The following is a 23,161-nucleotide window of genomic DNA, read 5'->3' as shown; positions in this document are numbered from 1 at the left end:
ATATTTGAGTCTAGGTAAATCAATCTTTTTGATGTCTTAATTTTCTCCATTTTTTCTTGAAGGTGCTGGATTCAAGAACTCGAATAACTTTGTTCAAGATGTTAAGCAGAGGAGTCATATCACAGATAAATGGTTGTATCAGCACAGGAAAAGAAGTAAGCTTTGTCTTTGGAAAGTTAAATGTTTCTGTGGGTTTTTTTTCCCCCTGGAAACCAAATAGATTTTGTTTTTAGGATGAAATGTTTGTTTACTAAGTGGCAAGAATTGGCCTTATTGATAGGTAAAGCAGATAGACAGTTATACACATGAATTATGCTCTTATACTACCCCAGTCACTGCTCCAAAATAGGGTGCTGATTGGGTAACTGACACTTCAAAGTGTGTTGACTCATCGTTGTCATCTGACTGGCAAATACCTAAATACCTAATTCCTGCTCAAACCATTTACTAGGGGATAGGAATTAGAATATTTCCCATGAGTGACTTTTTTTCTTCTCCCTTTATTTGCATATCTGAGAGGAAATGGTCACAGTTTTTGTTTCCTTTTTTTTTTTTAAACTACTTCTTTGGGGAAGTAGCTTACATTGAAATATATTTTGCAAGTCAAGTGTAGAAATGTCTGGTGATGATAATACCTCTTTTGGATTCAGCATGTGAAAGAAATAAGCCACTCCAAGCATTTATGCAAGTTGGGGGGCCTGTGGTGTATTAGTTCCTTTTTAAAAAATGTAATATTTTACTCTATTTTAATTTCCCAATACAAGTTCACTGTACATTTAGTTTCCAACTATGGTACCCAGGGACAAGACAAAGTAAAGTACTCATGTCCCTTGTAAACTAAGGATAGATTTGAAAATAGCCACCTGGACAGAAAAGCAAAGCACTTTATTCATGACTGTAAATCAAATTAGCACATTTCTGGTGGGATCTACATTTCTAGTTCCTGAGTTTTCACTTAAGTTGCCATTGGTGTACTGATTTTTATGAGAGCCTAAATGTTTGTTCATTCTGCCTCCAGGAATTCAGTTTAAGTATTTCAATATCCTTGCCTAATCTTGTACTAGGTACCATGGGACATGAGAAAAAAGCATGAGACCTGACCCTTCCTGTTAAGGAGCTTATCTTCTTTTCAAGAGAAAATACAGAATTACAGTACAAAGAACAAAAGAAATACCATGCATAATAAAGTTCTAAATGTTATTTAATAACATTGTTTGGGATGGATAATGAGTACTTTGTATAGTCAAGAAGAGATACTATGTCACAGAAAAGGAAATATTCTTATTTCTCATTAAGTTAATCCCTCCATCGATGCCATTCATCCTATTCCTGCTAATCTCTAGGATCTTGTTTCAGCAGTTTCAGCTGTTACTGTTTCAGCAGTGCTCCCCTTTATCAAAGATTCTTTTCAACTCTCAATATATGGTCCTACAATTCCTACAGTCTCCCTCTCCATTGGCTTCCTTCCATTTATAGACCTATTCAGGTCTTCCTAACCCTAAACAAAGCCCTTCCCTTCTGCTCCATCCAGATATTTCTTTCCTTTCCTTTACTGGTTAACTCCTTTAAACATTGTTTTTGCCTGGTACATCTATACCATCCAATCTTTCCTCACCCCTTTGCGAACTGTCTTCTATGTTTAGCAGTCCTGTGTTTTTGTTGTTGCTGATTTTTTTTTATTCTGAACTTAACACTAAGTAAGATGAGCATTTCCCTGTAGAAAGCAGAAGAGGATTGTACATGATGCTGTAAATCTTTATTATGAACAGCTTTCAAGTATGTAATAAATTCACCATTTTACTTTCAAAGTTGTCCTGCTTATGTGTGTTTCCTACTGACTTTCTATTCCTCTTCTATGCATTTCTTTAAATGCTGCAATGAGCCTCATACTTTTTGTTTCTTTCCATTTTTCGTTTTGGCAACTCTGACCTATCTTCTTTTTCCTTTTCCCAGTCAAAATGAAAATAAAACTTTTGTACCTAATATGCATAGTTGAACAAAATGAATACCTATATTGGCCATGTTTAAAAATATGTCTAATTCTGTACCTTGAATTTATAACCTTGCTGTCATAATGTAGTTGATATAATTTATCCCTGGACCTTTGGAATTGTGGTTAGTCATTGCATTGACTGGAGTTAAGGCTTTCAAAGTTGTTTTTCTTTTCAATGTTGTTTTTATTGTATAAATAGTTCTCCAGATTTCTGTTCATATCACTCTTCCTGGTTTGTTTGAAATCAGTCCCTTTTGTCATTTCTTATGGCACCATACTATACATTCATATACCTTAATTTGTTCTGGCTTTCCCCAGTCGTTGGGCTTATTTTCTAGTTTTTTTGCTACTACAGAAAGAGCTTATGTGTATAGATACAGATATATAAATATCTATATATAGGCATATTTTCTAGTTTTTTGCTGCTACAGAAAGAGCTGATACATGCATACATATATATATATATATATATACACACACACACATACACATATATGTGTGTATATGTATGTATATGCATATATGTGTATATATATGCATATATGTGTGTGTGTGTGGTGTGTGTGTGTGTGTGTGTGTGTGTGTGTGTATAGATGTATTTTACCATAATGACTCCTTTGACTTTTCCTTTGATTTCTTTGAGGAATAGGTCTGGTAGTGGTATCACTTGGTCAAAGTCTGTGCACAGTTTAGTGATTTTTTTTTTGAGTATAGTTCCACATTTCTTCCTAGAATAGCTAGATCAGTTCATAGCTCTACCAGTAATATTTTGAGTTGCTTTTTTTTGACCTTAGTCCCTCCAAAAATTACAATTTTTCCTCTTTCTTATTTCTCCAGTCTGATGGGTAAGAAGTGGAACCTGAGATTTGTTTTAATATGCAATTTGTAAAATTAAGACTTGGAGCAATTTTTATATAACTTTTCATAATTTCTTCCTGTGAGAATTGCCCGTTCATGTCTTTTGGCCATTTACCTATTGGGGAATGGGTATCATTCTTATGTATTTGAATCCATTCTTTATATCTTGGATATTATACCATTATCAGAAAAATTTGGTGCAAAGATTTTTTTCCAGTTAACTTTTCACTCTAATTTTATCTGCATTGATTTTGTTTATACAAAAACTTTTATATAATCAAAGTTGCCGATTTTATCTTCTGTGATCCTTTCTATATACATGTCATGAACTTTTCCCCTATCTGTAACTGGGGAAAGTATTTCCTTCTTTGCTTCTCTAATTTGTTTATGATATGACCTTTTCTATCGAGGTCAGGTACGATTTGGAACTTGTAGTGTGAGATGTTGGTCTAAACTCAATTTCTGCTGGGCTGCTTTCCAGTTTTCCCAACATTTCTGATCTGGTAGTGAATCTATTGATTTTTTCTTTCCCTTTTTTCTGTCCCTTTCCTCTCTTCTGTGTTCCTAGTGGTATCACCTAGGATAGTGCTGTCATTACCACCTTTCTGGATTATTGCAGTATTTTCTTCCCAGTTGTTTCCATTCTACTCTTTACCCCTTCTAATCCATACTTCCGTTGCTCCAAGAGTAATCCTTTTTAGTTGCCACTTAGTAATCCAACTAGTTTTCACTCCTCTGCTTAGTTTTCAGTAGATCCTTGTTGCCCACCAAATAAAATTTGAACTCCTTTGCTTGGCATTTAAGGCCTTTTCTTCTCGCATTACCAGCCAAACTGAATTCCTATCTATCTTTTGAATGTGCCTTCTGTTTTCTCACTACTTTGCCTTTGCTTCTGCTGTTTCCTACGACTGAAATGCTCTTCTTTCTCCCTCTTTGTCAAGTTCCTCTACATTTTTAAAAATATAGGTTGTATCACCTTCTCCATAAACCTTCCCTAATAGTCCTTGTTGATAATGACCTTTAGCCTTCACTTTGTTTTTACATCTAATTCATTTATTTAGTAATCTTTTATTATTAGTAATTAGTAAATTAGTAATTAGTAATTAGTAAACATTATTAGTAATGTTTTATTATAGTTGTTTATATTTTTTACATGAAGTCAGGGTCTGTATCTTAACCTCAGATGATATTCCCAGCACAATGCTCTGCTTAACTGGATGCCTAATTTTAGAATGAATGAGCAAATACATTTAAATGTCTTTTTATCATATCATATCATATATTCCAATTTAAATGTCAGTAGATGTAATAATGCATGTTCATTTTTGAACGGTACCGCTTATATTTGCATATTGAATTTCTACGCCATATTCCAAAAAAGTTAATTATTTTCTATCTTTGAGGGCAGAGTAATAGCAAAATAGCTAAGTGTTCTATAGTTATTTCACACAGAATCTCAGTCATGTACATTTTGCTTTGGATTACATTAGGCTAATGTGTATCATGCCAGCACGACAGATGGGGAGAACAGAGCAATCAAGATTTATAAAACTTCAATTTTGGTGTTCAAGGATAGGGATAAGTATGTAAGTGGAGAATTCAGGTGAGTTTTAATTACAGTTTGTTTCATTTTGGCTGTGTACATCAAATATAGAAATGTGCCTCTAAATTTTAAGATGGAACTGTATTGAGTTACATTTTTCAGGTTTCGTCATGGCTATTGTAAAGGAAACCCCAGGAAAATGGTGCAAACTTGGGCAGAAAAGGAAATGAGGAATTTAATAAGGTAACAGTTTTATTTCTTGTGTTTATCACTTTTGTATATCTGTATATTATAGCCCATATGTGGAAATCTGCCCATGCCTTTTACAAATGAACATTTTGACTCAGATGCAGCAAATATTTCAGGACCGTTAAGAACAATTGGATCCATTGACTGTGCTCAATAAAGTAATCTTTGACTAAATGGAAAGTAATGTTGCTGTCTCTCAGACTTTGTCTTGGACTTTCAAAGCCATCAGAGCAAAGGTTTCATAGTCTAAATGTGTCAAGTGCTTTCTAATGAGTTTAATTTAATTTGCTTGTGAGAAGTCCTCATTTCCATTACCTCATTTGAGGTCTGTTGTTATTTGAGTTTGTAGACTTAGCAACAGGAGACTCAGTGAGAGACAACTTTCTTTATTATCCATGGCAGTGAAGAGGAACATTAGCATGGATAATTAAAAACCTGGATAAAGTCAAACTTCAGCCCCAATTCAGCCAAGAGACGAAAACTTGTCTTTTTTTTTTTATAACTAGTCTATCAGGTTCTTTTGTCTGACAGTTGACCTCACTTTAAGTAATTGCTACCAGATGAGAGTGGTACCTGATGTAGGTGGTGTATGCTGTTCTTGACAGCTTTAGATTTAAATCCTAATGAAAGCTCTGAATTATGCTTACATTAAAAGTGTATGTAATTATAAACATCTGTATAGAAACTAAATCGCCGTACTTTATAGGATTCTGGGGTCATAGAGTCAGAGCTGGAAGGAGCCTCAGAAGTCACCTCATACCCTTTCCTCATTTAGAGATAAAGAAACAGAGGTCCAGAAAAGTTAAGTGACTTGGTTAAGGTCTTACAGCTAATAAGTAGCAGAGCTGGAGTTTTTACCCAGGTCCCCTGACAAAATCCATTATTCTTTCCACATAATCATTAAGAAATAGCAACGAGTAGTGCTGAGACTTGGAGTCAGGAGGATCTAGATTCACATCTTGCCTCTGACACTTAAGCTTGTGACCATGGACATGCTTGACCTCTCAGACCCTCACCTATAATAGCCACCTCACAGAGTTGCTGTGAGGATCAGGGGAGAAATTATCATTAGAGGAAGAATTGGGAAAAGCTTATAAAGCTGGGTAACTAAAAGAAAATTAGGAGTAACCATTGGTTTTGAGAGGGTAAGGACAAGAAGTCCTGTCTTAAACCTATGAAGTCTGACATACTTATGGGAGGTCAGGTAGTGATATCCAGCAGGTAATTGGAGATGCTAGAATCCAGCTCAGGAAGAAATGAATGCTGGGGATATGTAAATTTTGGCATCATCTGCATAGAGATGATAATTAAACCCACGAGGGTTGATGAAATCACCCAGAGAGAGAAAAGAAGCAGGGCTATGGTAGAGTGCCAAGGTATATTGCTAAGGCAGGGGAGAATAGAAATCAGGGAAGAGAGGTTGTCCAGATGGTCCACAGGGTGTAGTGCTGCAGAGCAAAGAAAAAGAAGGCTCAGGAAAAGGCCATAAGATTTGTCAATAAGAGATCATTAACCTAAGAGAGGTGTGTTTAATTGATGTTCTGTGCTTAAGTTCCTAATTTAAAAGTAATTTTTGAACATACTTTTACTGGGTTATTAAATTTTGAGATTTCTATTTAGATGGCATATTCTTTCAGATATATTTAATCTAAGAGTTCTTAACCTGGGGTCCATGAATTAAAAAAAATTGTTTGTAACTATATTCCAATGTAATTGGTTTCTTTTATAATCCTATGTATTTTATTTTATGCATTTTAATAACACTGTACTTGGGATCCATAGGGTTTATTAGACAGCCATTGGAGTACTTCATACAAAAAAAGATTAAGAACCCCTTTATAATCGTATAGTATAGAATAATTGTATAATAGTGAAGTTAAGCTTGCTTTTAAGAGATCAGTGACTGAAAGAACAGTTTGTCCAGTGATGGGGTTGGAAGCCTGGTTGCAAGGAGTTAAAAAATGACAGTAAGAAAATAAAGCTATGGAAAGTTCTTCTTCCCTTCCTCTCTTAAAGTTGGATGTGAGAGAGAGGCAAGGTATAGGATAATAACTTGAGAAAAGTTCAGGCTCAGATGAAGATGTTTTATTTTTGAAGGATTGGGGTGACCTGGGCATGTTTATAAGCAACAGGAAGGATCTAGTGTATAAGGAAAAATGGGAAATTAGGGAAAAAATAAATTATTTCAGGGGCAGATAGCTGGAGGAAGGGAGAGAGGAGGTGTGATAAAGTGTACAAGTAGAGGGGATGGCTTTTGCAAAGAGCTGAGAATGGAGAATAATTTTGAGGAGATTTGAAATATAGAATTGGGAAGAAGAGTAAGTTTGAGATCTCAAATTTTTTTTAAAGTAAAGAATGTGGCAAGTCCATTTATTGAAAGGGAGGAAAATGGGAAGAAAAGAAGAGTTATAGGGGGCTTAAGGAGAGAAGAGGTTTGGAATAGATGTTGAAGGAGTTTGATAGTTTATCATGGAAAAGTAAGTGTATAGTTCTCAAACAGCTCTTTGACTCAGAATGGAGAAACATTCTTTTTCTTAAAGAATCTGTTATGTAGTTCTCTTTCCTTATTACTTTCTTCTACATGATAACCAATTTTTGTCCAGTAAAACAACCTAAAATTCAAACAAATGCCATACCTTACTTAAGGCATAACTCTTGATTGGGCTGGCATCACAGTAATTTGACAACTAAGTTGAAAAACCAAACAAATTTTTCATAATACTGTGCTTCCATTTTTATGTACAGTGTGGTGACTATTAGAAACATGTAACATTGGATCTTCTTGTCATGAGGTGAAATCAACCTTTGTTGGTGACTTATTGGTCCATAATGTTTGACCATAAGATCATTCTAAAATGTTCTCTCCTCTAGATAGTGTTGTTCACTAGGTACGAATCCTATCATTTGTAGGAACATTTCTTCAAACCTGGCAAACTGAATATAATGATTCCAATTATATCTAATACAATTTGTGATGATAGCTGGGAGAGGAAGTGGGTTGTAGTGGGAAGCTTATTATAATTGTAATCAGGAAGACCTGGGCTCAAATAAAACTAGAGGACATTGACCATGAGCTTCTTTTCACCATAGAGCCCTTCCCTATCCTATAGCTCAAAAATTCTTGGCATTAGGCAGCTAGATGGTGCAGTGGATAGAGCACAGGCCCTGGATTCAGAAGACCTGAGATCAGATCTGGCCTCAGACACTTGACACTTACTAGCTGTGTGACTTTGGGCAAGTCACTTCACCCCATTGCCTCACCCAAAAAAAAATTTCTTGGCATCATCCTCATTCTCTCTTCATTTATTCTGTTCTCTGGTGAAGAGATGATCCTTCCCTCATTAGAACAGACCCTTCATTCCTTTCCCTGTCATCTCTTCTCTTAGATTATCCCCACAATCAAAAAAATTCCTGTTAGAAACAGTCCAGAGGAGCATGTGCTGTCCCCAGTTTCTGCAAACCTTTTTATCTTCCTTTGCTAACCTGGAAATCTGGCTCACTACCTATTGGACATTTCAAACTTCAGGCATCAAAACATAGTTCATTTCTTTTTGTCTTTAACCTACCCTTCTTCCTAAACTCCCTATTTCTGTTGAGGGTACTGCTGTTCTTCTAGTGATTCAGGATTGAAACCTGAGTCTCATTCTCCATTCTTTCAGTCTCCCTTCCCCCATCACGTCCAGTTCATTGCCAAATCTTACCAGTTCTGTCTCAGCATCTCTCATTTCATCCCCTTCTCTTCACTCAATACAACCACTGCCCTAGTTCAGGCCCTTATCTTCTCTTACCTGGACTGTTGCATCAGCCTAACTGGTCTCACCACAGCCGGTCTTTCCCCTCTTCACATAGTGGTCAACGTGATCTACGTGTGCCCCAGCAATAAGCCTGGCCATGTCAGTCTCCGCTTGAAAGGCACACCCCTCCTTTTCTCCTTTCCCTCCCTCTCCCAATTGCCTCCAAGCTTCATTACAAATTCCTCTTTGGCATTTAGAGTTGTTCACCATCTGGTTCCTGCCTTCTGTTCCAGACTTCTCTCACTTCATGTCCTCTGCAGTCTGGCCAGACTGGCTTATTTGCTGTGCCTTGTGTGAGACACACTATTTCCTGTTCTGTCTTCATGCATCTGCATAGGCTGCCTCCTGGGCCTGCAAAGGGCTCTTTTCTCACCATCACCTCTTAGAATTCCTTGGGGTCCATCTTCAACATGAAGCCTTCCACTAATTTCTGTATTTTCTTCCCCCTCACTCTTTGCAAAATTACTTTATATTAACTTTGTATACATTTTGAATGTACTTGTGGGTAGAAGTTGTTCTCTCTTATCCCCCTTCCCTTGCACTGCCATCACCAGTGTCTGGCAGGGACAGTTTAATTTTTTGGCTTTGTATCCCTAGTTCCTGTTGGTGCCAGGCTTAGTCAGTCCAATTTCTGACACTACCAGTGTGAACATGGTTAAGTCATTTAACTCTCCATGTTTGTAAAATGGGAATAATAATAATCATCTGGATAGTATTTACTCCATAGGATTGTCTTAAGGATCAAACGAGAAAGTATGTAAACACTTTGCAAATATGTTATACAGGTTAACTGTTAATATTAGCTACTGGTAGTGTTTCTCTATAAGTAAGCAAATAACTCCTTTTTTTTTGCCAACTAACCCCTATGTAGTTTATTTACTATATTTTAAAATTTTCAGCTTAGTATTCTTTGATCTGTTATAATGTTGCAGGCTAAACACAGCAAAGATACCTTGCCCAGAACCCATTATGCTAAAACATCATGTTCTTGTCATGAGTTTCATTGGTAAAGGCGACATGTAAGTATGCTTAAAACTTACATTTATGTATTTCAGGCATTTCAAAATACACTTACTTTCCTAGTTTAAAAGTACTTATTGTCATTTTTATGTTTAAATGGTATTGCGTTCTTTTAAATCTCTTTAAAACAGGGGTTCTTAACCTGGCATCTGTGTCCTTTCAAAAAAAAACTGTATTTCAACTTAATTTTTTTTGTTAAGTCTGTTACACATTTAAAACCATTATTCTGAGAATGGGTCCATAGGATTCAATAGACGGTCAGTGAGGTCCATGAGACACAGAGTTGAGATCCTCTACTTTGTTATGAATTCAGGAATTGCTCTATGGTAACAAAGGTAACCCTGTCTTTAAAAATGCAACTTATAATATACTAAGTGTTGTGAATATAATTCCTATTGGAGTAAGCAATTTTATTTTTTTGAGCAGGTTATTTATTATAAGATGAATTGTCATGATGGAGAAGAATCATCAATAGAATAATGTCATTGATCTGTGATAACGTTTTATATCTTTTTTTTTTAATTGAGGCCTGCTCCACTTTTGAAAAATGCCCAGTTAACGGAATCCAAGGCCCGGGAATTATATCTTCAGGTTATTCAGTACATGAGAAGAATGTACCAGGATGCCAGGCTTGTCCATGCAGATCTCAGCGAATTTAACATGCTGTAAGTTGTATCCCTTACACTACTGTGACTTAAGGCTTTGTTTCTGGAGGTGGTCTCGTATCATATATGAAGCTTGGAAGTCTCATTCGTTCTTCAGACTTCAAACTGATATTGTGCTATTAAGAATCCCTTATTAATTTCACTTCAGTCAGACAAATGTCGATTTAAAAACTTACTGTCAGAAAATTTGGAACTCAAAGTTTTAAAAACACATGTTTTAAAAAAAAATGTTTTCACATGCAACTGGGAAATAAGAAATACAGGAAATGGGGTACAGAAGTCTATCCTGCTCTACAGGAAAATAGAAGGGGAAGGGGATAAGAGAAGGGAGGGGGGGAGAGATAGAAGAGAGATAGAAGGGGTATTCAGAATGCATGCATCTTGGGGTGGGGAGAGGGGTGAGAAATTTGAAACTCAAAAACTTGTGGAAGTGAATATTGAAAACTAAAAATAAATAAATTTATATTAAAAAAAATAAAAAATAAAAACTTACTATCAATCAATAAACAAGCATTAATTAAGCATCTACTATGTACAAAGCACTGGAGGCACAGATGCAAAGAATTAAAATCCCTCCTTGCTAAAAGATTACATTATAATGAGAGAAATAACTACATATACAAGTACATACTGAATGCATACAACATAAGTAAGTGTGAGCTGAGGAGGGCACTCATAGATGGGACTAAGGTAAGGCTTCACTTAAAGGATGGTGTTTGAGTAGTGTATTAAAGGGAGGGATTCTATGAGGTAAAGTTGTGGAGGGAGATATCCTCTAGGCAGGAGCAATAATTGCCAGTGAAAAGGCATGTTGGGTAATGGAGTGACATTTTTGAGGAACAGAGAAAGCCTGTTTGGCTGAATTAGTGATTATGGGTGAAGGAATAAGGTACACTGAAACTAGAAAGATAGGTTAGGCCTTGTTGCAAAGGTCTTTAAAAACTAAATTGAATTTACATTTTATCCCAAAGGCAAGCTACTGGAATGGAATTGGGGAAGTGATATGGTTAGATTTATGCTAAGAAAAATCACTTTGGCAGTAGTGTGGTGCTGAGATGTCAAAACTGGCTAGCTTCAAGCAGCAGGCAAAACCCCCATTCCTGTGTCAGAACCAGATTAAAATGTAATTGGGAAATTTGTATTGAATTTGGCACCACTGATATGGAGGATGGACTGGAATGGGCAGAGAGACCACTTGGGAGTTTCTTGCAGTAGTCTAGGCAAGAGATGTTGAAAGGCCTGAACTAAGGTGGTAACTATAATGGGAAACAAGAAGGGCGGGTGGAGTTTTGAGGGATGTTATGAAGGTAGACATTACAACATATACCACATGATGGAGGAGTTGAAGATAACACCAAGGCTGTGAACCTTGGAGATGAGAAGATTAGTGCCAACTTGACAGAGGGATAGGTTTTAAGAGAAAGATTAGTGAGTGGTGGTTTTGGACATTTTGAGTTTGAGATTCTGGGATTTCCAGTTTGAAATGGCCAGTAGACAATGATGGAGGACTGCAATTCTAGAGAGACTTTGACTGAAGACTGGTGATATATAGGCCTAGGAGTCATCTGCTTATGATTAAACCATAGTTGCTGATAAGGTTACCCAGGGAAAATGGAATGAGAGAAAAGAAAAAGCCCCAGGACAGAGGCTTGGAAAATACCTACATTTAGAGAATTTTATATGGATGATGAACCACTAGAAGAGACAGAAAAGGAGATATCAGATAGGAGAAGAAACAGGAAAGAGAGAGAGTAGTGTCATTAAAACCCCAGAAAGAAGAGAGTATCCAGGAGGAGGTGATAGGCAGTGAGGTCAAGAAGGATGTGGACAGAGAAGACTGTTAGAGCTGTCTGTTAAGAAATTATCGTTAATTTTGGAAAGAACAATTTCAGTTGAGTGAAGTCTGAAGCCAGTTTGCAAAGGGTTGAAAAGTGATTGTGAGAGGAAAGGAGGTAGGAGCAGTGAGTGCAGACCACTTTTTCTGAATTTGGCTGAAAGGAGAGCTGTAGGATGATAGTTGAGTGGGGATGGTAGAATCTAGTGAAGTGGTAGGGAATTTTTTGTTTTTGTTTTTTGTCTCAGAGGGAAGAGGCAGCTGCCAAAGGCTCTTGAGCATGTGAATGATGTGGTCAGACTTATGCCTTAGGAAAATTTGTGACAGTTGTGTGAAAGATGTACTACAAAAGGGAGAGACTGATGAATTGGTGCTGTTTGCAGTAGGCCAGAGAAGAACTGAGAAAGGTCCAGTTAGACTGGTAATGTTGATGAGTGGAGAACGAGGAGTGTGGATGTAAGAGCTATCGAAGTAGAATTTACAGTTCTTGGAAATTGAGAGCATATGGGAGGTGACAGAGAAAAGGGATGGTTGAGCCTAGGATAACTTCAGACTTGGATGAACTTAATTGTTAATGTCCTCAGATAAAGCAAAGTTTGAAGGACTGAGTTTGGTTTGGACATGTATTTGAAGTTCTGATTGGACATCTCTATAGAGATGTCAAGGAGGCAGTTGATAGTGTAGATCTGAAGTTCAAAACATAGATTAGGGATAGATTTATAGATTTGGGAATCATCATACTAAGCAATTTAGTATCAAGAAGGATGCAGACAGAAAACAGCTAGAAAGGTCATGCTATTGCTTCCTTTGATCCATAAGGTACCGAAATGGAGATGTATACATCATTGATGTATCCCAGTCTGTGGAGCATGATCACCCACATGCCTTGGAATTCCTGAGGAAAGACTGTGCCAATGTCAATGGTAAGTGGAAATTGGAATTTTCTGTTTTCCTGGCTGTCCATTGGAAGGTTTAGTTATACCATGTGAGTGTTGGCATAAAATTTTAGCAGTCCATAGAGGGGGAAAAAATGTTTTAAGTGATGATACTTAAGTTTCTTTTTCTGGGAGAGCATCCACATTTCTATACATGAATTGGTAGAGTAATTTAAGCATCTTGTGTTTTTGTTTCTCCTGAAGATAGTCACTAATTTTTTTTCTTATCTTCCCAAAGATTTTTTTTTTAAACATGGTGTTGCTGTGATGACTGTACGGGAGCTCTTTGAATTTATCACAGATCCTTCTATCACAAAAGACAACCTAGATGACTACCTCTTAAAGGCAAGTTGCAGGAAATGTCTGGAAGTTAAAAAAAAAAAAAAGAAGAAGAATTTACCTAGTATTCACTGATTAGCCAAAAGTGGTTTGTGTATATTTAATTCCATCCTTTAAAAAAAAAAGCTTACTAAATAATCTCAAAAATGAGTAATCAAATGTAGTAAGAAATAGATGTATATAAAGTTGTAACTTTGAAACTATTGAGTTATTTCCATCATCTAGACACCATTCCCAGGCATTGTCAAACCCTATTTCATATACAGAGAAACCAAGGTACTTTGTAGCACAGCTGGTGAATGGGAGAGAGAGATCTGCTAACTGATTATTTAGGCAGATTGAGCTGGACGCGAAGTTTCATTTGCCACTTTGTACAGAGTTGATATTAGTAATATTCTTCATTCTGTGATGAAGAGATGTCCATTACCACTAGGGGTCACTGAAGGCCAAAGTATTTTACCTGTTTGGTCCCTGGTTCAGAGGAAAAAAGAATGAAGAGAGAAATGGTACTGAAATTAGTAAGTTGGAGTACAAAGGAAAGTGAATTTTCCTTATGTTTTGAAAGGCCAGGGAAGTAGCAGCCCAAAGGACAGAGGAACAAAGATCCAATCAAGATCATGTGGATGAAGAAGTAAGCTTTTTAATTTATTATCTTGTCTTTACCCTAAAAAATATTTAGATTTGTAATAATTTTCGTTATTTAGGATATATAAGTTTAGTAGATAAAAAGTCGTGCTTGGAATTTTGGCATCACTTGAACATTAAAACTCTAGAAATATGTTTATTTTGCTTTAAAGTACTGTATAAACTTAAAACAGTCCATTTTTAATGTGTTGTGCTATATAATTGGTTATGCTATTGCCAGCAGCAACGTAAGGCCATAATCAAGCTTTGCAGGTGGCAAATAATAACTGGGATGTTAGGTGTGTGTGATTCGGGGCGGGGGGGCGGCAGCACCAGGAAATGTTTCCAATTAAAAAATGTGAATTTAAAAGAACTGTTTTTATTTCCATTTGAATAATGGATGTTAGAATGTGTACAACTTTAGAATAACTACATAACCCTACTTTTTTTTTTTTTAAGTGAACTTTTAGCATCATGGAAGTGTGGTAAGGACACTCCCAGTTGCCTAAAAAGAGAATGACATATACTTATGTTAGACTGAAACATTGACATAGTATAGTTTAATGAACAAGGGTTCTAGGTTTTCTAGTTAAGATCACTCTGTGCTGGATAACATTCATGGTTTTGTTTTCTCTTTTATTGTGACCAGGTATTTAAACGAGCTTATATTCCTAGAACCTTGAATGAAGTTAAAAATTATGAGAGGGATGTGGATCTAATGATGAAGATGAAGGAGGAAGACATGGCCTTGAATGTGCAGCAGGATAATGTAAGTAGGCAGGATGGGAGCTCACAGGACAGGGACTTAGAATTCCAGGACTATAATTGATATTGGGATCAAGTTTAACGTTTATGTTATAGACTTTCTATGACAGTAAGACATGTACAAGATGCTTTAGTAGACATGGAGAAAGTAGTCTGACTTCTATAGAATGTATAACAATGAAACTTTCCTCTGTAATGCTCTTTTACTGGGTCTGGTAATGAATCCATTTGTTCTTGTTTACCTCTTTTCTTCTAATTACAGATTTCATAAGGGAAAGCACTACATTGTCTTCTTATTGCATTGTAGGCAGTCTCCCTCCAGTAGTTAGGACACAACAGTGATCAATAAATGTTTTGTATGATGAAAGAACAAAGGCGTATTGATTTTAATTTAAGGTGAATTTACACCAGGGAAAGAGCAGTAAGGTTAAACCACAATTTAGCATTTAATTATATGTTATGTACCCTGCTCATCATATTTTCCATGCATATTAGTCTTGTATACTCTTCTACTGTAAGGGGCAGAGATTATTATGGAAGAATAGGACTCCAGTGCATTCAGACCACCCTCTCCCTGAATTATGAATCCTTTCCACAACATCCATGACAAATGGTCATCAAACTTCTTTTTGAAGTTATGCCCTAGGCAGGATATTTGGATAACCCTAATTAAGAAATGTTTCCTTATGTTGAGCCAGAAGCTGCTTTCCCTGTAGCTTCCACCGGTTGGTCTAGTTTTGCCTTCCAGGGATTAACGGATCTAATTCCCACCACCTTTCAAGTGTTTGAAGACTGTTATTTCTCCCTTAAGTCTTCTTTGATTCTTCCAGTTCTTCTCGTGGTAGGATTTTTAATCTCTTTGCCATTTGGATTTCTCTTTCCTGGTTGCTTGTCTTTTTTATAAAATGTGACACCAAAACTAGGCATGATGCTTTAGGTATAATCTAGCCAAGAAAGAACATGGTGATACCATGAATCACCTTCCTCAATAAGGACACTGCTGTTAACATTTTGGCTATCACTTCATTGCCAATTCGTTTGAGGCCTGCAGTCTCCTAAAATCCATAGGTCTTTTAATATGAAATGCTTTCTAGCCATAATTTTTGAATCGTGTGTCTAGTTTTTTTTTTTCTCACCTAAGGGTAGAACTTTACACTTGCCAGTATTAAATTTCATCTTGGGTTTAGCCATCTATTTCAGATTGTGGAGGTTCTTTTATATTTAGATTCTTGCATTCAGTGCATCTGCTAGTCTTCCCAGATTTGTTATTTGGGAATTTGAGAAGTATTTTGTCTCTGCCTACATTCAAGTCATTGTTTAACATATACTACTTCATGATATAACTTAAGATATCTTTCATATAGGTGCTTCATAAATGCTTACTGGTTGGTTGATTTGAAAATAGGGTAGGTTTATTAATTGGAACAGATAAATACATTTTCACTTTCATGGTTTAGAGCAGTGATGTCAAACCCATGGAGCAGCTGCTGTAAATGAATTAAAATGTAATTGGGAAATATTCATCAAAATAAATAAAAATACAATAGGATATCATGTTAACATATGGTTTTCTAGGTCAGTATGTAACCTACAAGGATCCTTATGTAAGGTACAGTGGCCCCGTTTCTGTTTGAGTTTGACATCATTGGTTTTAGATAATGGAGGAGGAGGAGATAAATGGCTGTTTTTGTGCTTCTGTTGATTTATCTTAGCTTTTTCCATTGAATTTCCATTGCTTTTTTTTTTCTTGTGCCAGATTTTGTATCAGACTGTGACAGGATTGAAGAAAGACTTGTCAGGAGTTCAGAAGGTAAGAATATATACTGCTTTTTATATATGTAAAAGTCCCTTCAAGTGTATAAAACACTACAGATGTATGTTATTAGAATTAGTCAATGTAATAATTAGAAAACTCCACTGCAGAGAAAATTTAAAAATATAAATACTTTTTAAATCTTCAGGACTTTCAGAAAAGGCAAGCAAAATGTCTGTTTCTCTTTTCTTTTATTAAGAATCCTCCTAGAGCTAAAAGCTGGGGATTGCCAGTTTTGCATTTTCTCTGCCCCTCAATTGTTTTGTGAGGTATTTACTTTCTGTGCCTCTGTTTTCTTTTCTGTGAAATGGAATTAGTGGTGGCAATTTACCTTATAGATCAGTTTGTTCTTCCACTAAAGTCCTCCTTTGATGCCTTATCAAGGAGGGATTTGGGGGGCAGCGGGGAGGCAGACCTTGGGTTCTCAAAGGCAATACCAGTGTATAACAAACTGTAGTAAGCCTAACCAAGTTGGAAAGACTCATCTCTCATGAGACGGTTGGTATAGGATGGTGAATTTTTGTAGCCCTGGCAACTTACCAAGACCATGAATTAAAGCTTGGAGTGATTTGGGGTCTATATCAGTGAAGGGAACCCCATACTGATGAAAAAAACCCTGTGTCCTTGAGATATTGCCTTATTGCCTTTTGTAATTTCACTGCAGATTTTAAGGTTTGTTAATGTAAAAGATTGTTGAAGTCTGTAGACTCAAACCAGGATGCACTTGCCAATGTGGACAGGTGTGAACTTGCGTAGGAGGGGTGAGCTCATTGGCCATGGGTGGTTCTGTATTGCTGAGATAGAACCTCTCATCCTTCCCATGGAAAACAGAGTCCATAGCTTGGCTTTGCTCTTTAGGAGGGCTGGGATTAAGTAGTTCTAATTTATGTATTTTAGCCCAGAATAAAAGCAGTCCAAATTTCCTTTTATCTCCTTAATTAGAGGCTTACTGTGAACATTCCAAGATTTCCTTCCTGGAAATCTAGCAGGGTGTTGCTGATTTCTCTTTTAAACTTCAGTGTTGGGGAAAGGTGAATGAAAGATTCCAGGGTGCTGCATTCTGAGGCCACAAAGAGCTGACTCGCTAGGCAAGATGGGCTTTGCATTCCAGAGCATGTTAGGTTTTGTTGTTGTAATGGAAGAAACCACTAAGGTATTTTGCAGATCAGTTCTTTCATGGTCAGAAAGTGTCTTTACAATTTTTCTTTTATGCATTAAAAAGCAAAAGGAAATATTAATAATGATGTAAAACTCCCTCATGTAATAAATTCAGTTTCTTTTAAACAATGGTTTGATTTTGACATTGCCTTCTTGTTTTTTTTTTTTTGTTTTGTTTTTTTTGCTTTTTGGTGAGGCATTTGGGGTTAAGTGACTTGCTCAGGGTCACACAGCTAGTAAGTGTCAAGTGTCTGAGGCCAGATTTGAACTCAGCTCCTCCTGACTCCAAGGCTGGAGCTCTATTGACTTTGGCACCTAGCTGCCCTCACATTGCCTTCTTTTTGTCAACCCCAAATATCTATAGAATTGTTATCACAAGAAATATAAATTTTCTGACTATTAATGCTTGTTCTTTGGAGATGCCTTGACTTTTCTCAGAATTGTATTTTTGAGGGTTGTTTCTTTGTCCTTCTATATTTCTGAAGTATGGTTGCATTTGCATCCTCCATCTGAGAGCAGTTACTGTCAGAGGATGTTTAAGTGACCACTGATTGTCTAGAGAAGTCTTCAGGTGGTCTGGAATAGTATACTAATGCTTACAAATATCTAGAGCTTCTGGCGGTAAAAAAAAAATAGCAACCACCTCATTGGTTTTTCTTTAAAAAAAATTATCAGTTGCACACCGTTTTGGGAGGGGTGGAGGAGTGGGAGAGGGAGAAAACTTAAAATGCAAAATCTTATGGAAGTGAATATGGGAAAACAAAATAAATAAATTATCCAAATTTATCAGCTTTCTAGAAATTGTGTGTGTGTGTGTGTGTGTGTGTGTGTGTGTGTGTGTGTGTGTGTGTGTGTGAGAGATTATTTATTCATTTTATTTTTTTCCCCTAGTGAGTAGGATTCCAGGACAGTGGGATTGGGGAAATAGTTGAGAACCACTGCAGAGTGAAGAGAGAGTCTCTTCTAACATTTTTTTGGTGTTTTTCTTCTTACCTTTATCACATTGATATTAAAGGGAGCACCCAGCCCATTGTGTGTGTCCTTGAACCTGACTCTAGTGGGTTCCTTCTAAGCTTCTGAGCTTCATCCCAGATTTTATTTTCAGGATTGAAACAAAGGCAAAGAAGGCCAAATTTCGGAGTTTATTTGTAAATTTGTTTGTTTTAAATTCTGTAGTTTCTTTTGAACCAGCACATCTCTGATGTAAACATGGGATAATTTGGCTTAGTATAACTTGGTTTTATGATACTGTCAAGGTCCCTGCACTCCTGGAAAAGCAAAGCAAGGAGGAGGTGGATTCTGATTCAGATGGTGCTAGTTCTGAGGACTCTGACTCTGAAGGGCATTTAGATCAGCCCCATCCCAGGAATCATCTCACTGACCCTGAAGTGGACAGAAAGGTCAGTTGTGGCTTCTCCTTTCTACATGCAGGTCTGGAGTTTGATGATTTGAGCAGCTTGTTCAGGTCAAGGCCATTCAAGTCAATGTGTAAATGAAAAAGCCCTAGACTTGGAGTCAGGAAAGCTGGATTCAAATCTTGGCCATAATACTTAGCAGCTGTGAGATTTTGGGCGAGCCCTGTCATTTCCCTATGTTTCGTTTCCCTCTCTGTAAAATGTAATGGCATTTGTCCTGCGTTGATGGGCTGTGGGACATGATTTGTCATTCAGTGATGAGCTTGTGAAAGCAGGTCACTTTTTTTTCCCTCTCAGATATCACATGGCACTTTTGTTTCATTGGTCTTGGAATATTGTGCATTAGCCTTCTACTAGACTGAAACTTAAGGAGAGTGGAGGCCTCTCTCAGCACAGAGTTTTATCAGTTATTATCGTACTTTAATCAGTGTTTGTTGAAGTGAATTGAAACTCATGACCAATAGATTTTATCTTTGTTCCAGTTCATAAATGTGGACTTTGCTTCAGGTGTTGGTGTTATTTATAGATTCTTCTTCTGCCAGGACCTGCCTGGGCATTACTTAAAGAGAGTTCACAGGCGCCATAAAGTGTGGCACACTCTTGTTTGAGATGCTCGACTAACTGATAATACGTGTTACCGAAATGAAGGATGTATTTTATTGTTTTGCAACCTTGAGTTTTTGTGAGGAAATACAATTTGGAGGGATATCATTTGTAAGTTTTTAAGAAATGAGAATTTTCATTATGAAAACTGTTTGTAACCAATTTTAAATGGCTTTTACAGGAAAGAAAGAAGATGGTCAAAGAAGCACAGAGAGAAAAAAGAAAGAACAAAATCCCCAAGCATGTGAAAAAACGCAAAGAGAAGATAGCCAAGATGAAGACAGGCAGATAGAAGCAGGCCTTTGTTATCTGAAGCCATGGGCCTGGTCGGCTTCTTGCCAAATGCTGATGTCTCCCTGTAGATGGAGTTGGAAGATAAAATGTTAATTTTATAACATTGAACCAAGTAGGAATGATGGCAGTTTCTTTGAAGACTCATTATTGTGGGGTTTTTGTATAATTATGTAAAAAGTTTTTAGTTCCATTGTCTAGGCCTGGCTTATGGCTTTTGGAGTTGATAAAAGAATTATTTAAGCTGGTATTTTAATAAAGAAACTGTATTTGTAAAAATTTTATGTTTTTCTTTAAAAATCAGGCTTTAGAAGGTCAATTAGGATTTTAAAAACATAGTGAACTAAGGGTTAGCATCAGATAGAGGGCTAGCCTCAGAGTTCAGAATATCTGGGTTCAAGTGCTGCATATGACACATTACCTGTCTGTGTGACCCTGGACAAAGTCACTTAGCCTTTTATTTCACCTGGCAACTCCTGGAGACTATAGCTGTAGAACATTTGCTATTCTGCATTGGGGAAGGGAATTCACTTATCAGGAATTTCTTGCAACAATGATATAAAATCAGACCTCCAAAACAGTACTCTTGAACACTCTTTTTTCAAAATAGGACCATGCTAGCTAGTTCATTGAGATACTTTTTAGCCTTCCAAGAAGAATTGACTATTGAGTCTTTAGAATCTGGATTTTCTTACTTTCCTTTGCCCAGTTTTTGATGAGGAAGCTGGGTTACTTGATGACTATTTCAGGGAGAAGAGATTATGGAGACTGGAGGAATGCATTTCCTGTTGTGTCCAACATATTACACACTGGGAAAAGTACTTAACTATGCCAGAAATTTAAGCACTTTAGGAAGTAGTATTAAATCAACTATTGTTGGTTTTAGAGTTCAAAGAATGCTTGAATTGGTACACTAACAAAAGTTAGCGTGTTTCAGGCTGTCCTTCAGAGGGTTTGTTTTGCTCTATTTCCAAGCTGATTATTTGGCTTGTGGATTGTCTGGGTTCATTTCTGCTTCTCCAATGTTAGATACTTTTGCACTCAGTTTGACTAAGGCAACACACATTCAGTGATTAAGGCTAGATAAGATATGAAGCAAGGAATGGTGTCTTTTACCTAGTTCAAAAAAAATCAGTCTGGGAGGGATAGACCCTCAGGGTTTCTGGCCAAAACAGAACCAATTGCTATTTACACTCGGCCATCAGGGCCCTTGGTCTGGGAACTATTGTTGGCCAAGGAGAGCCAGAGTGATTTGGGTTTAAAGCATGGTCCTTGAGAAAGAGATCTAGCCCGTAAACGCCAAGATATCTTGTGAGGTTTCAGCGATCAAATTGTACGTTCCTTTGGGCAGAGCACCTGCAGATAAGGGTATGATACTCTCTGTGGGTGGAGGGAGAGAAGGAAGGAAGGAGCCCGCCGAATTGCCCAAGTGGAACTGGCTAGTTAAGCCGCTAGTCAGGCAGCTCCTACTGCTTACAGGTTGTTGTTTGTCCTTCATTCTCAAAGAGGACTATGGCAATAGGAAGGTGATGCCATGCCTTGCAAATGAATTGAATTTAAGTGATTTAAGTTTTGCAGATCCACCAATCTCACTTTCTCATCTAGAGCTGTCAAGGTCCAGGGGCAGGATATGGATCGGGACAACTGGAGATGGCCCTGGATGCAGTGAGAGACCTTGGCCTTTATAAGTTAAGGTCTTTCCCAGGTCAGTAAAAGAGGCTGTTCTTTGACTGGGTTCTCATGTAGCCTTAATCACTGAATGGCCGTGGCCTCAGGCAAATGGAGACCTTAGAGAACCGAGGAGAAACAACAACAACAACAACAATCTTTGCACTCAAATTGTTGACTGATTCTCCTTCTTGCCTCTTGGACACTACTGTTCCATTTAGAACTATAATCAAATTTTAGACTTTAGTATTAAAATCAATCAACAAGCATTTATTAAATACCTACTGCATGCCACAGACAAAAGGGAAATTGTATCTGTGTGTGAGATGCGCACAGACACAGAAGATACAAAGTAATTTGAATGGAAGGGCACTGGCTGCAAGAGTGGGATGAGTTAAGCCTTGAAGGAAACTAGAAATTTTAAAAGTTGGAGGTGAGGAGGAAGTGTTCCAGGCACTCATTCAGTAACATTTATTAAGTGCCTGCTGTCTGCCAAGGCCCTGTGCTAAGGAAACAAAAAATCAGACAATCCCTGCCCTCACAGAGCTTACAGTCTAATGTAAGAGGCAAACAGCTATGTGCAGGATAAACAGGAAATAATAGGGAAGGCACTGGAATTCACCTGTAGCAGGTGAAATTTTAGTTGGGACTCGAAGTCAGGAAGGTCAGTAGTCAGAATGGAAGACGGAATTGTATTCCAGACATGGTAATAGCCAGAGAAAAATACCCAAGAAATAGTATTGTTAAGTAATTCCAGCCAGGAAGCCAATATCATTGGATGGAAGAGTATGTGTTGGGGAGTGAGGTGTAAGAAGACTAGAAAGATTGAAAGGGGCTAGGCATGGAGATACATAGTTTTGTGTATGAGAAACATTGAAGAATGCAGTGTGGCTAGACTAGTGTGTGTGAAATAATGTGGAGTAATTTATAATAAGGCTGGAAAGCTAGATTGGGCTCAGGTTATGAAGAGTTTTAAATGTCAAATAGAATTTTACATTTGATTTTTCAAGTAATTGGGAGCTACTAGAATATGAGTAGGGGAATGACATAGATGTGCACTTTAGGAAAAATCACTTTGGCAGCCGGGTGGAATTGGATGTGATTGGCTTGAGGCAGGAAAACCATGTGCCTACCAACTGCCATCTATGAGGCAGGCAAACCATCCTACCTAAAGCAGCAATGTGCCCTGAGGGAGACAGGTAAAATATGCCAGGCAAGTAGTGTTCTCCCCACCCCCACCCCCAGTTTTTTTTTTTTTACAAATAGGTCATTTTCCCTTTTCTTTGATTTCTTTGGGATACAGACCTAGTAGTGGTATTGTTGGGTCAAAAGATATGCACAGTTTTATAGCCCTTTCAGTATAATTCCAAATTGTTCTCCAGAATGGTTAGACTAGTTCACAACTCCACCAAAGGTGCATTAGTATCCCCAATTTTTCTGTATTGCCCCCATCATTTGTTATTTCCCTTTTTGGTCATGTTAGCCGATCTGGTAGGTGTGTTGGTATCTCAGAGTTGTTTTAATTTGCATTTCTCTAATCGGTGTGAAGGGCAGCTAGGTAGCACAATGGACAAAGTGCTGGGCCTGGAGTCAG

The 23,161-nt window shown here is 37.3% G+C and overlaps 1 protein-coding gene across 3 annotated transcripts in view; it reads left to right on the top strand.

Annotated features, from left to right (window-relative positions):
* Positions 1–20,178, top strand: part of RIOK1 (RIO kinase 1) — a 140,090-nt gene extending 119,912 nt beyond the window's left edge. For all 3 annotated transcript variants that reach the window (XM_078153625.1, XM_021009875.2, XM_021009876.2), the window contains 12 exons: positions 63–155; positions 4,342–4,454; positions 4,557–4,637; positions 9,370–9,456; positions 9,985–10,122; positions 12,776–12,879; positions 13,130–13,236; positions 13,796–13,861; positions 14,504–14,623; positions 16,376–16,429; positions 18,847–18,990; positions 19,790–20,178. In XM_078153625.1, the coding sequence (XP_078009751.1) occupies positions 63–155; positions 4,342–4,454; positions 4,557–4,637; positions 9,370–9,456; positions 9,985–10,122; positions 12,776–12,879; positions 13,130–13,236; positions 13,796–13,861; positions 14,504–14,623; positions 16,376–16,429; positions 18,847–18,990; positions 19,790–19,900 (1,218 nt within the window). In that variant the 3' untranslated portion in view covers positions 19,901–20,178. The remainder of the gene's footprint in view (positions 1–62; positions 156–4,341; positions 4,455–4,556; positions 4,638–9,369; positions 9,457–9,984; positions 10,123–12,775; positions 12,880–13,129; positions 13,237–13,795; positions 13,862–14,503; positions 14,624–16,375; positions 16,430–18,846; positions 18,991–19,789) is intronic.
* The last annotated feature ends 2,983 nt before the right edge of the window (positions 20,179–23,161 follow it).

Source organism: Phascolarctos cinereus, unplaced genomic scaffold (genome assembly GCF_003287225.1).
Source record: "Phascolarctos cinereus isolate Bilbo 61053 unplaced genomic scaffold, phaCin_HiC Scaffold_4;HRSCAF=312, whole genome shotgun sequence".
Taxonomy (NCBI): Eukaryota; Metazoa; Chordata; class Mammalia; order Diprotodontia; family Phascolarctidae; genus Phascolarctos; species Phascolarctos cinereus.
This window is presented reverse-complemented; position numbering and strand designations above follow the sequence as displayed.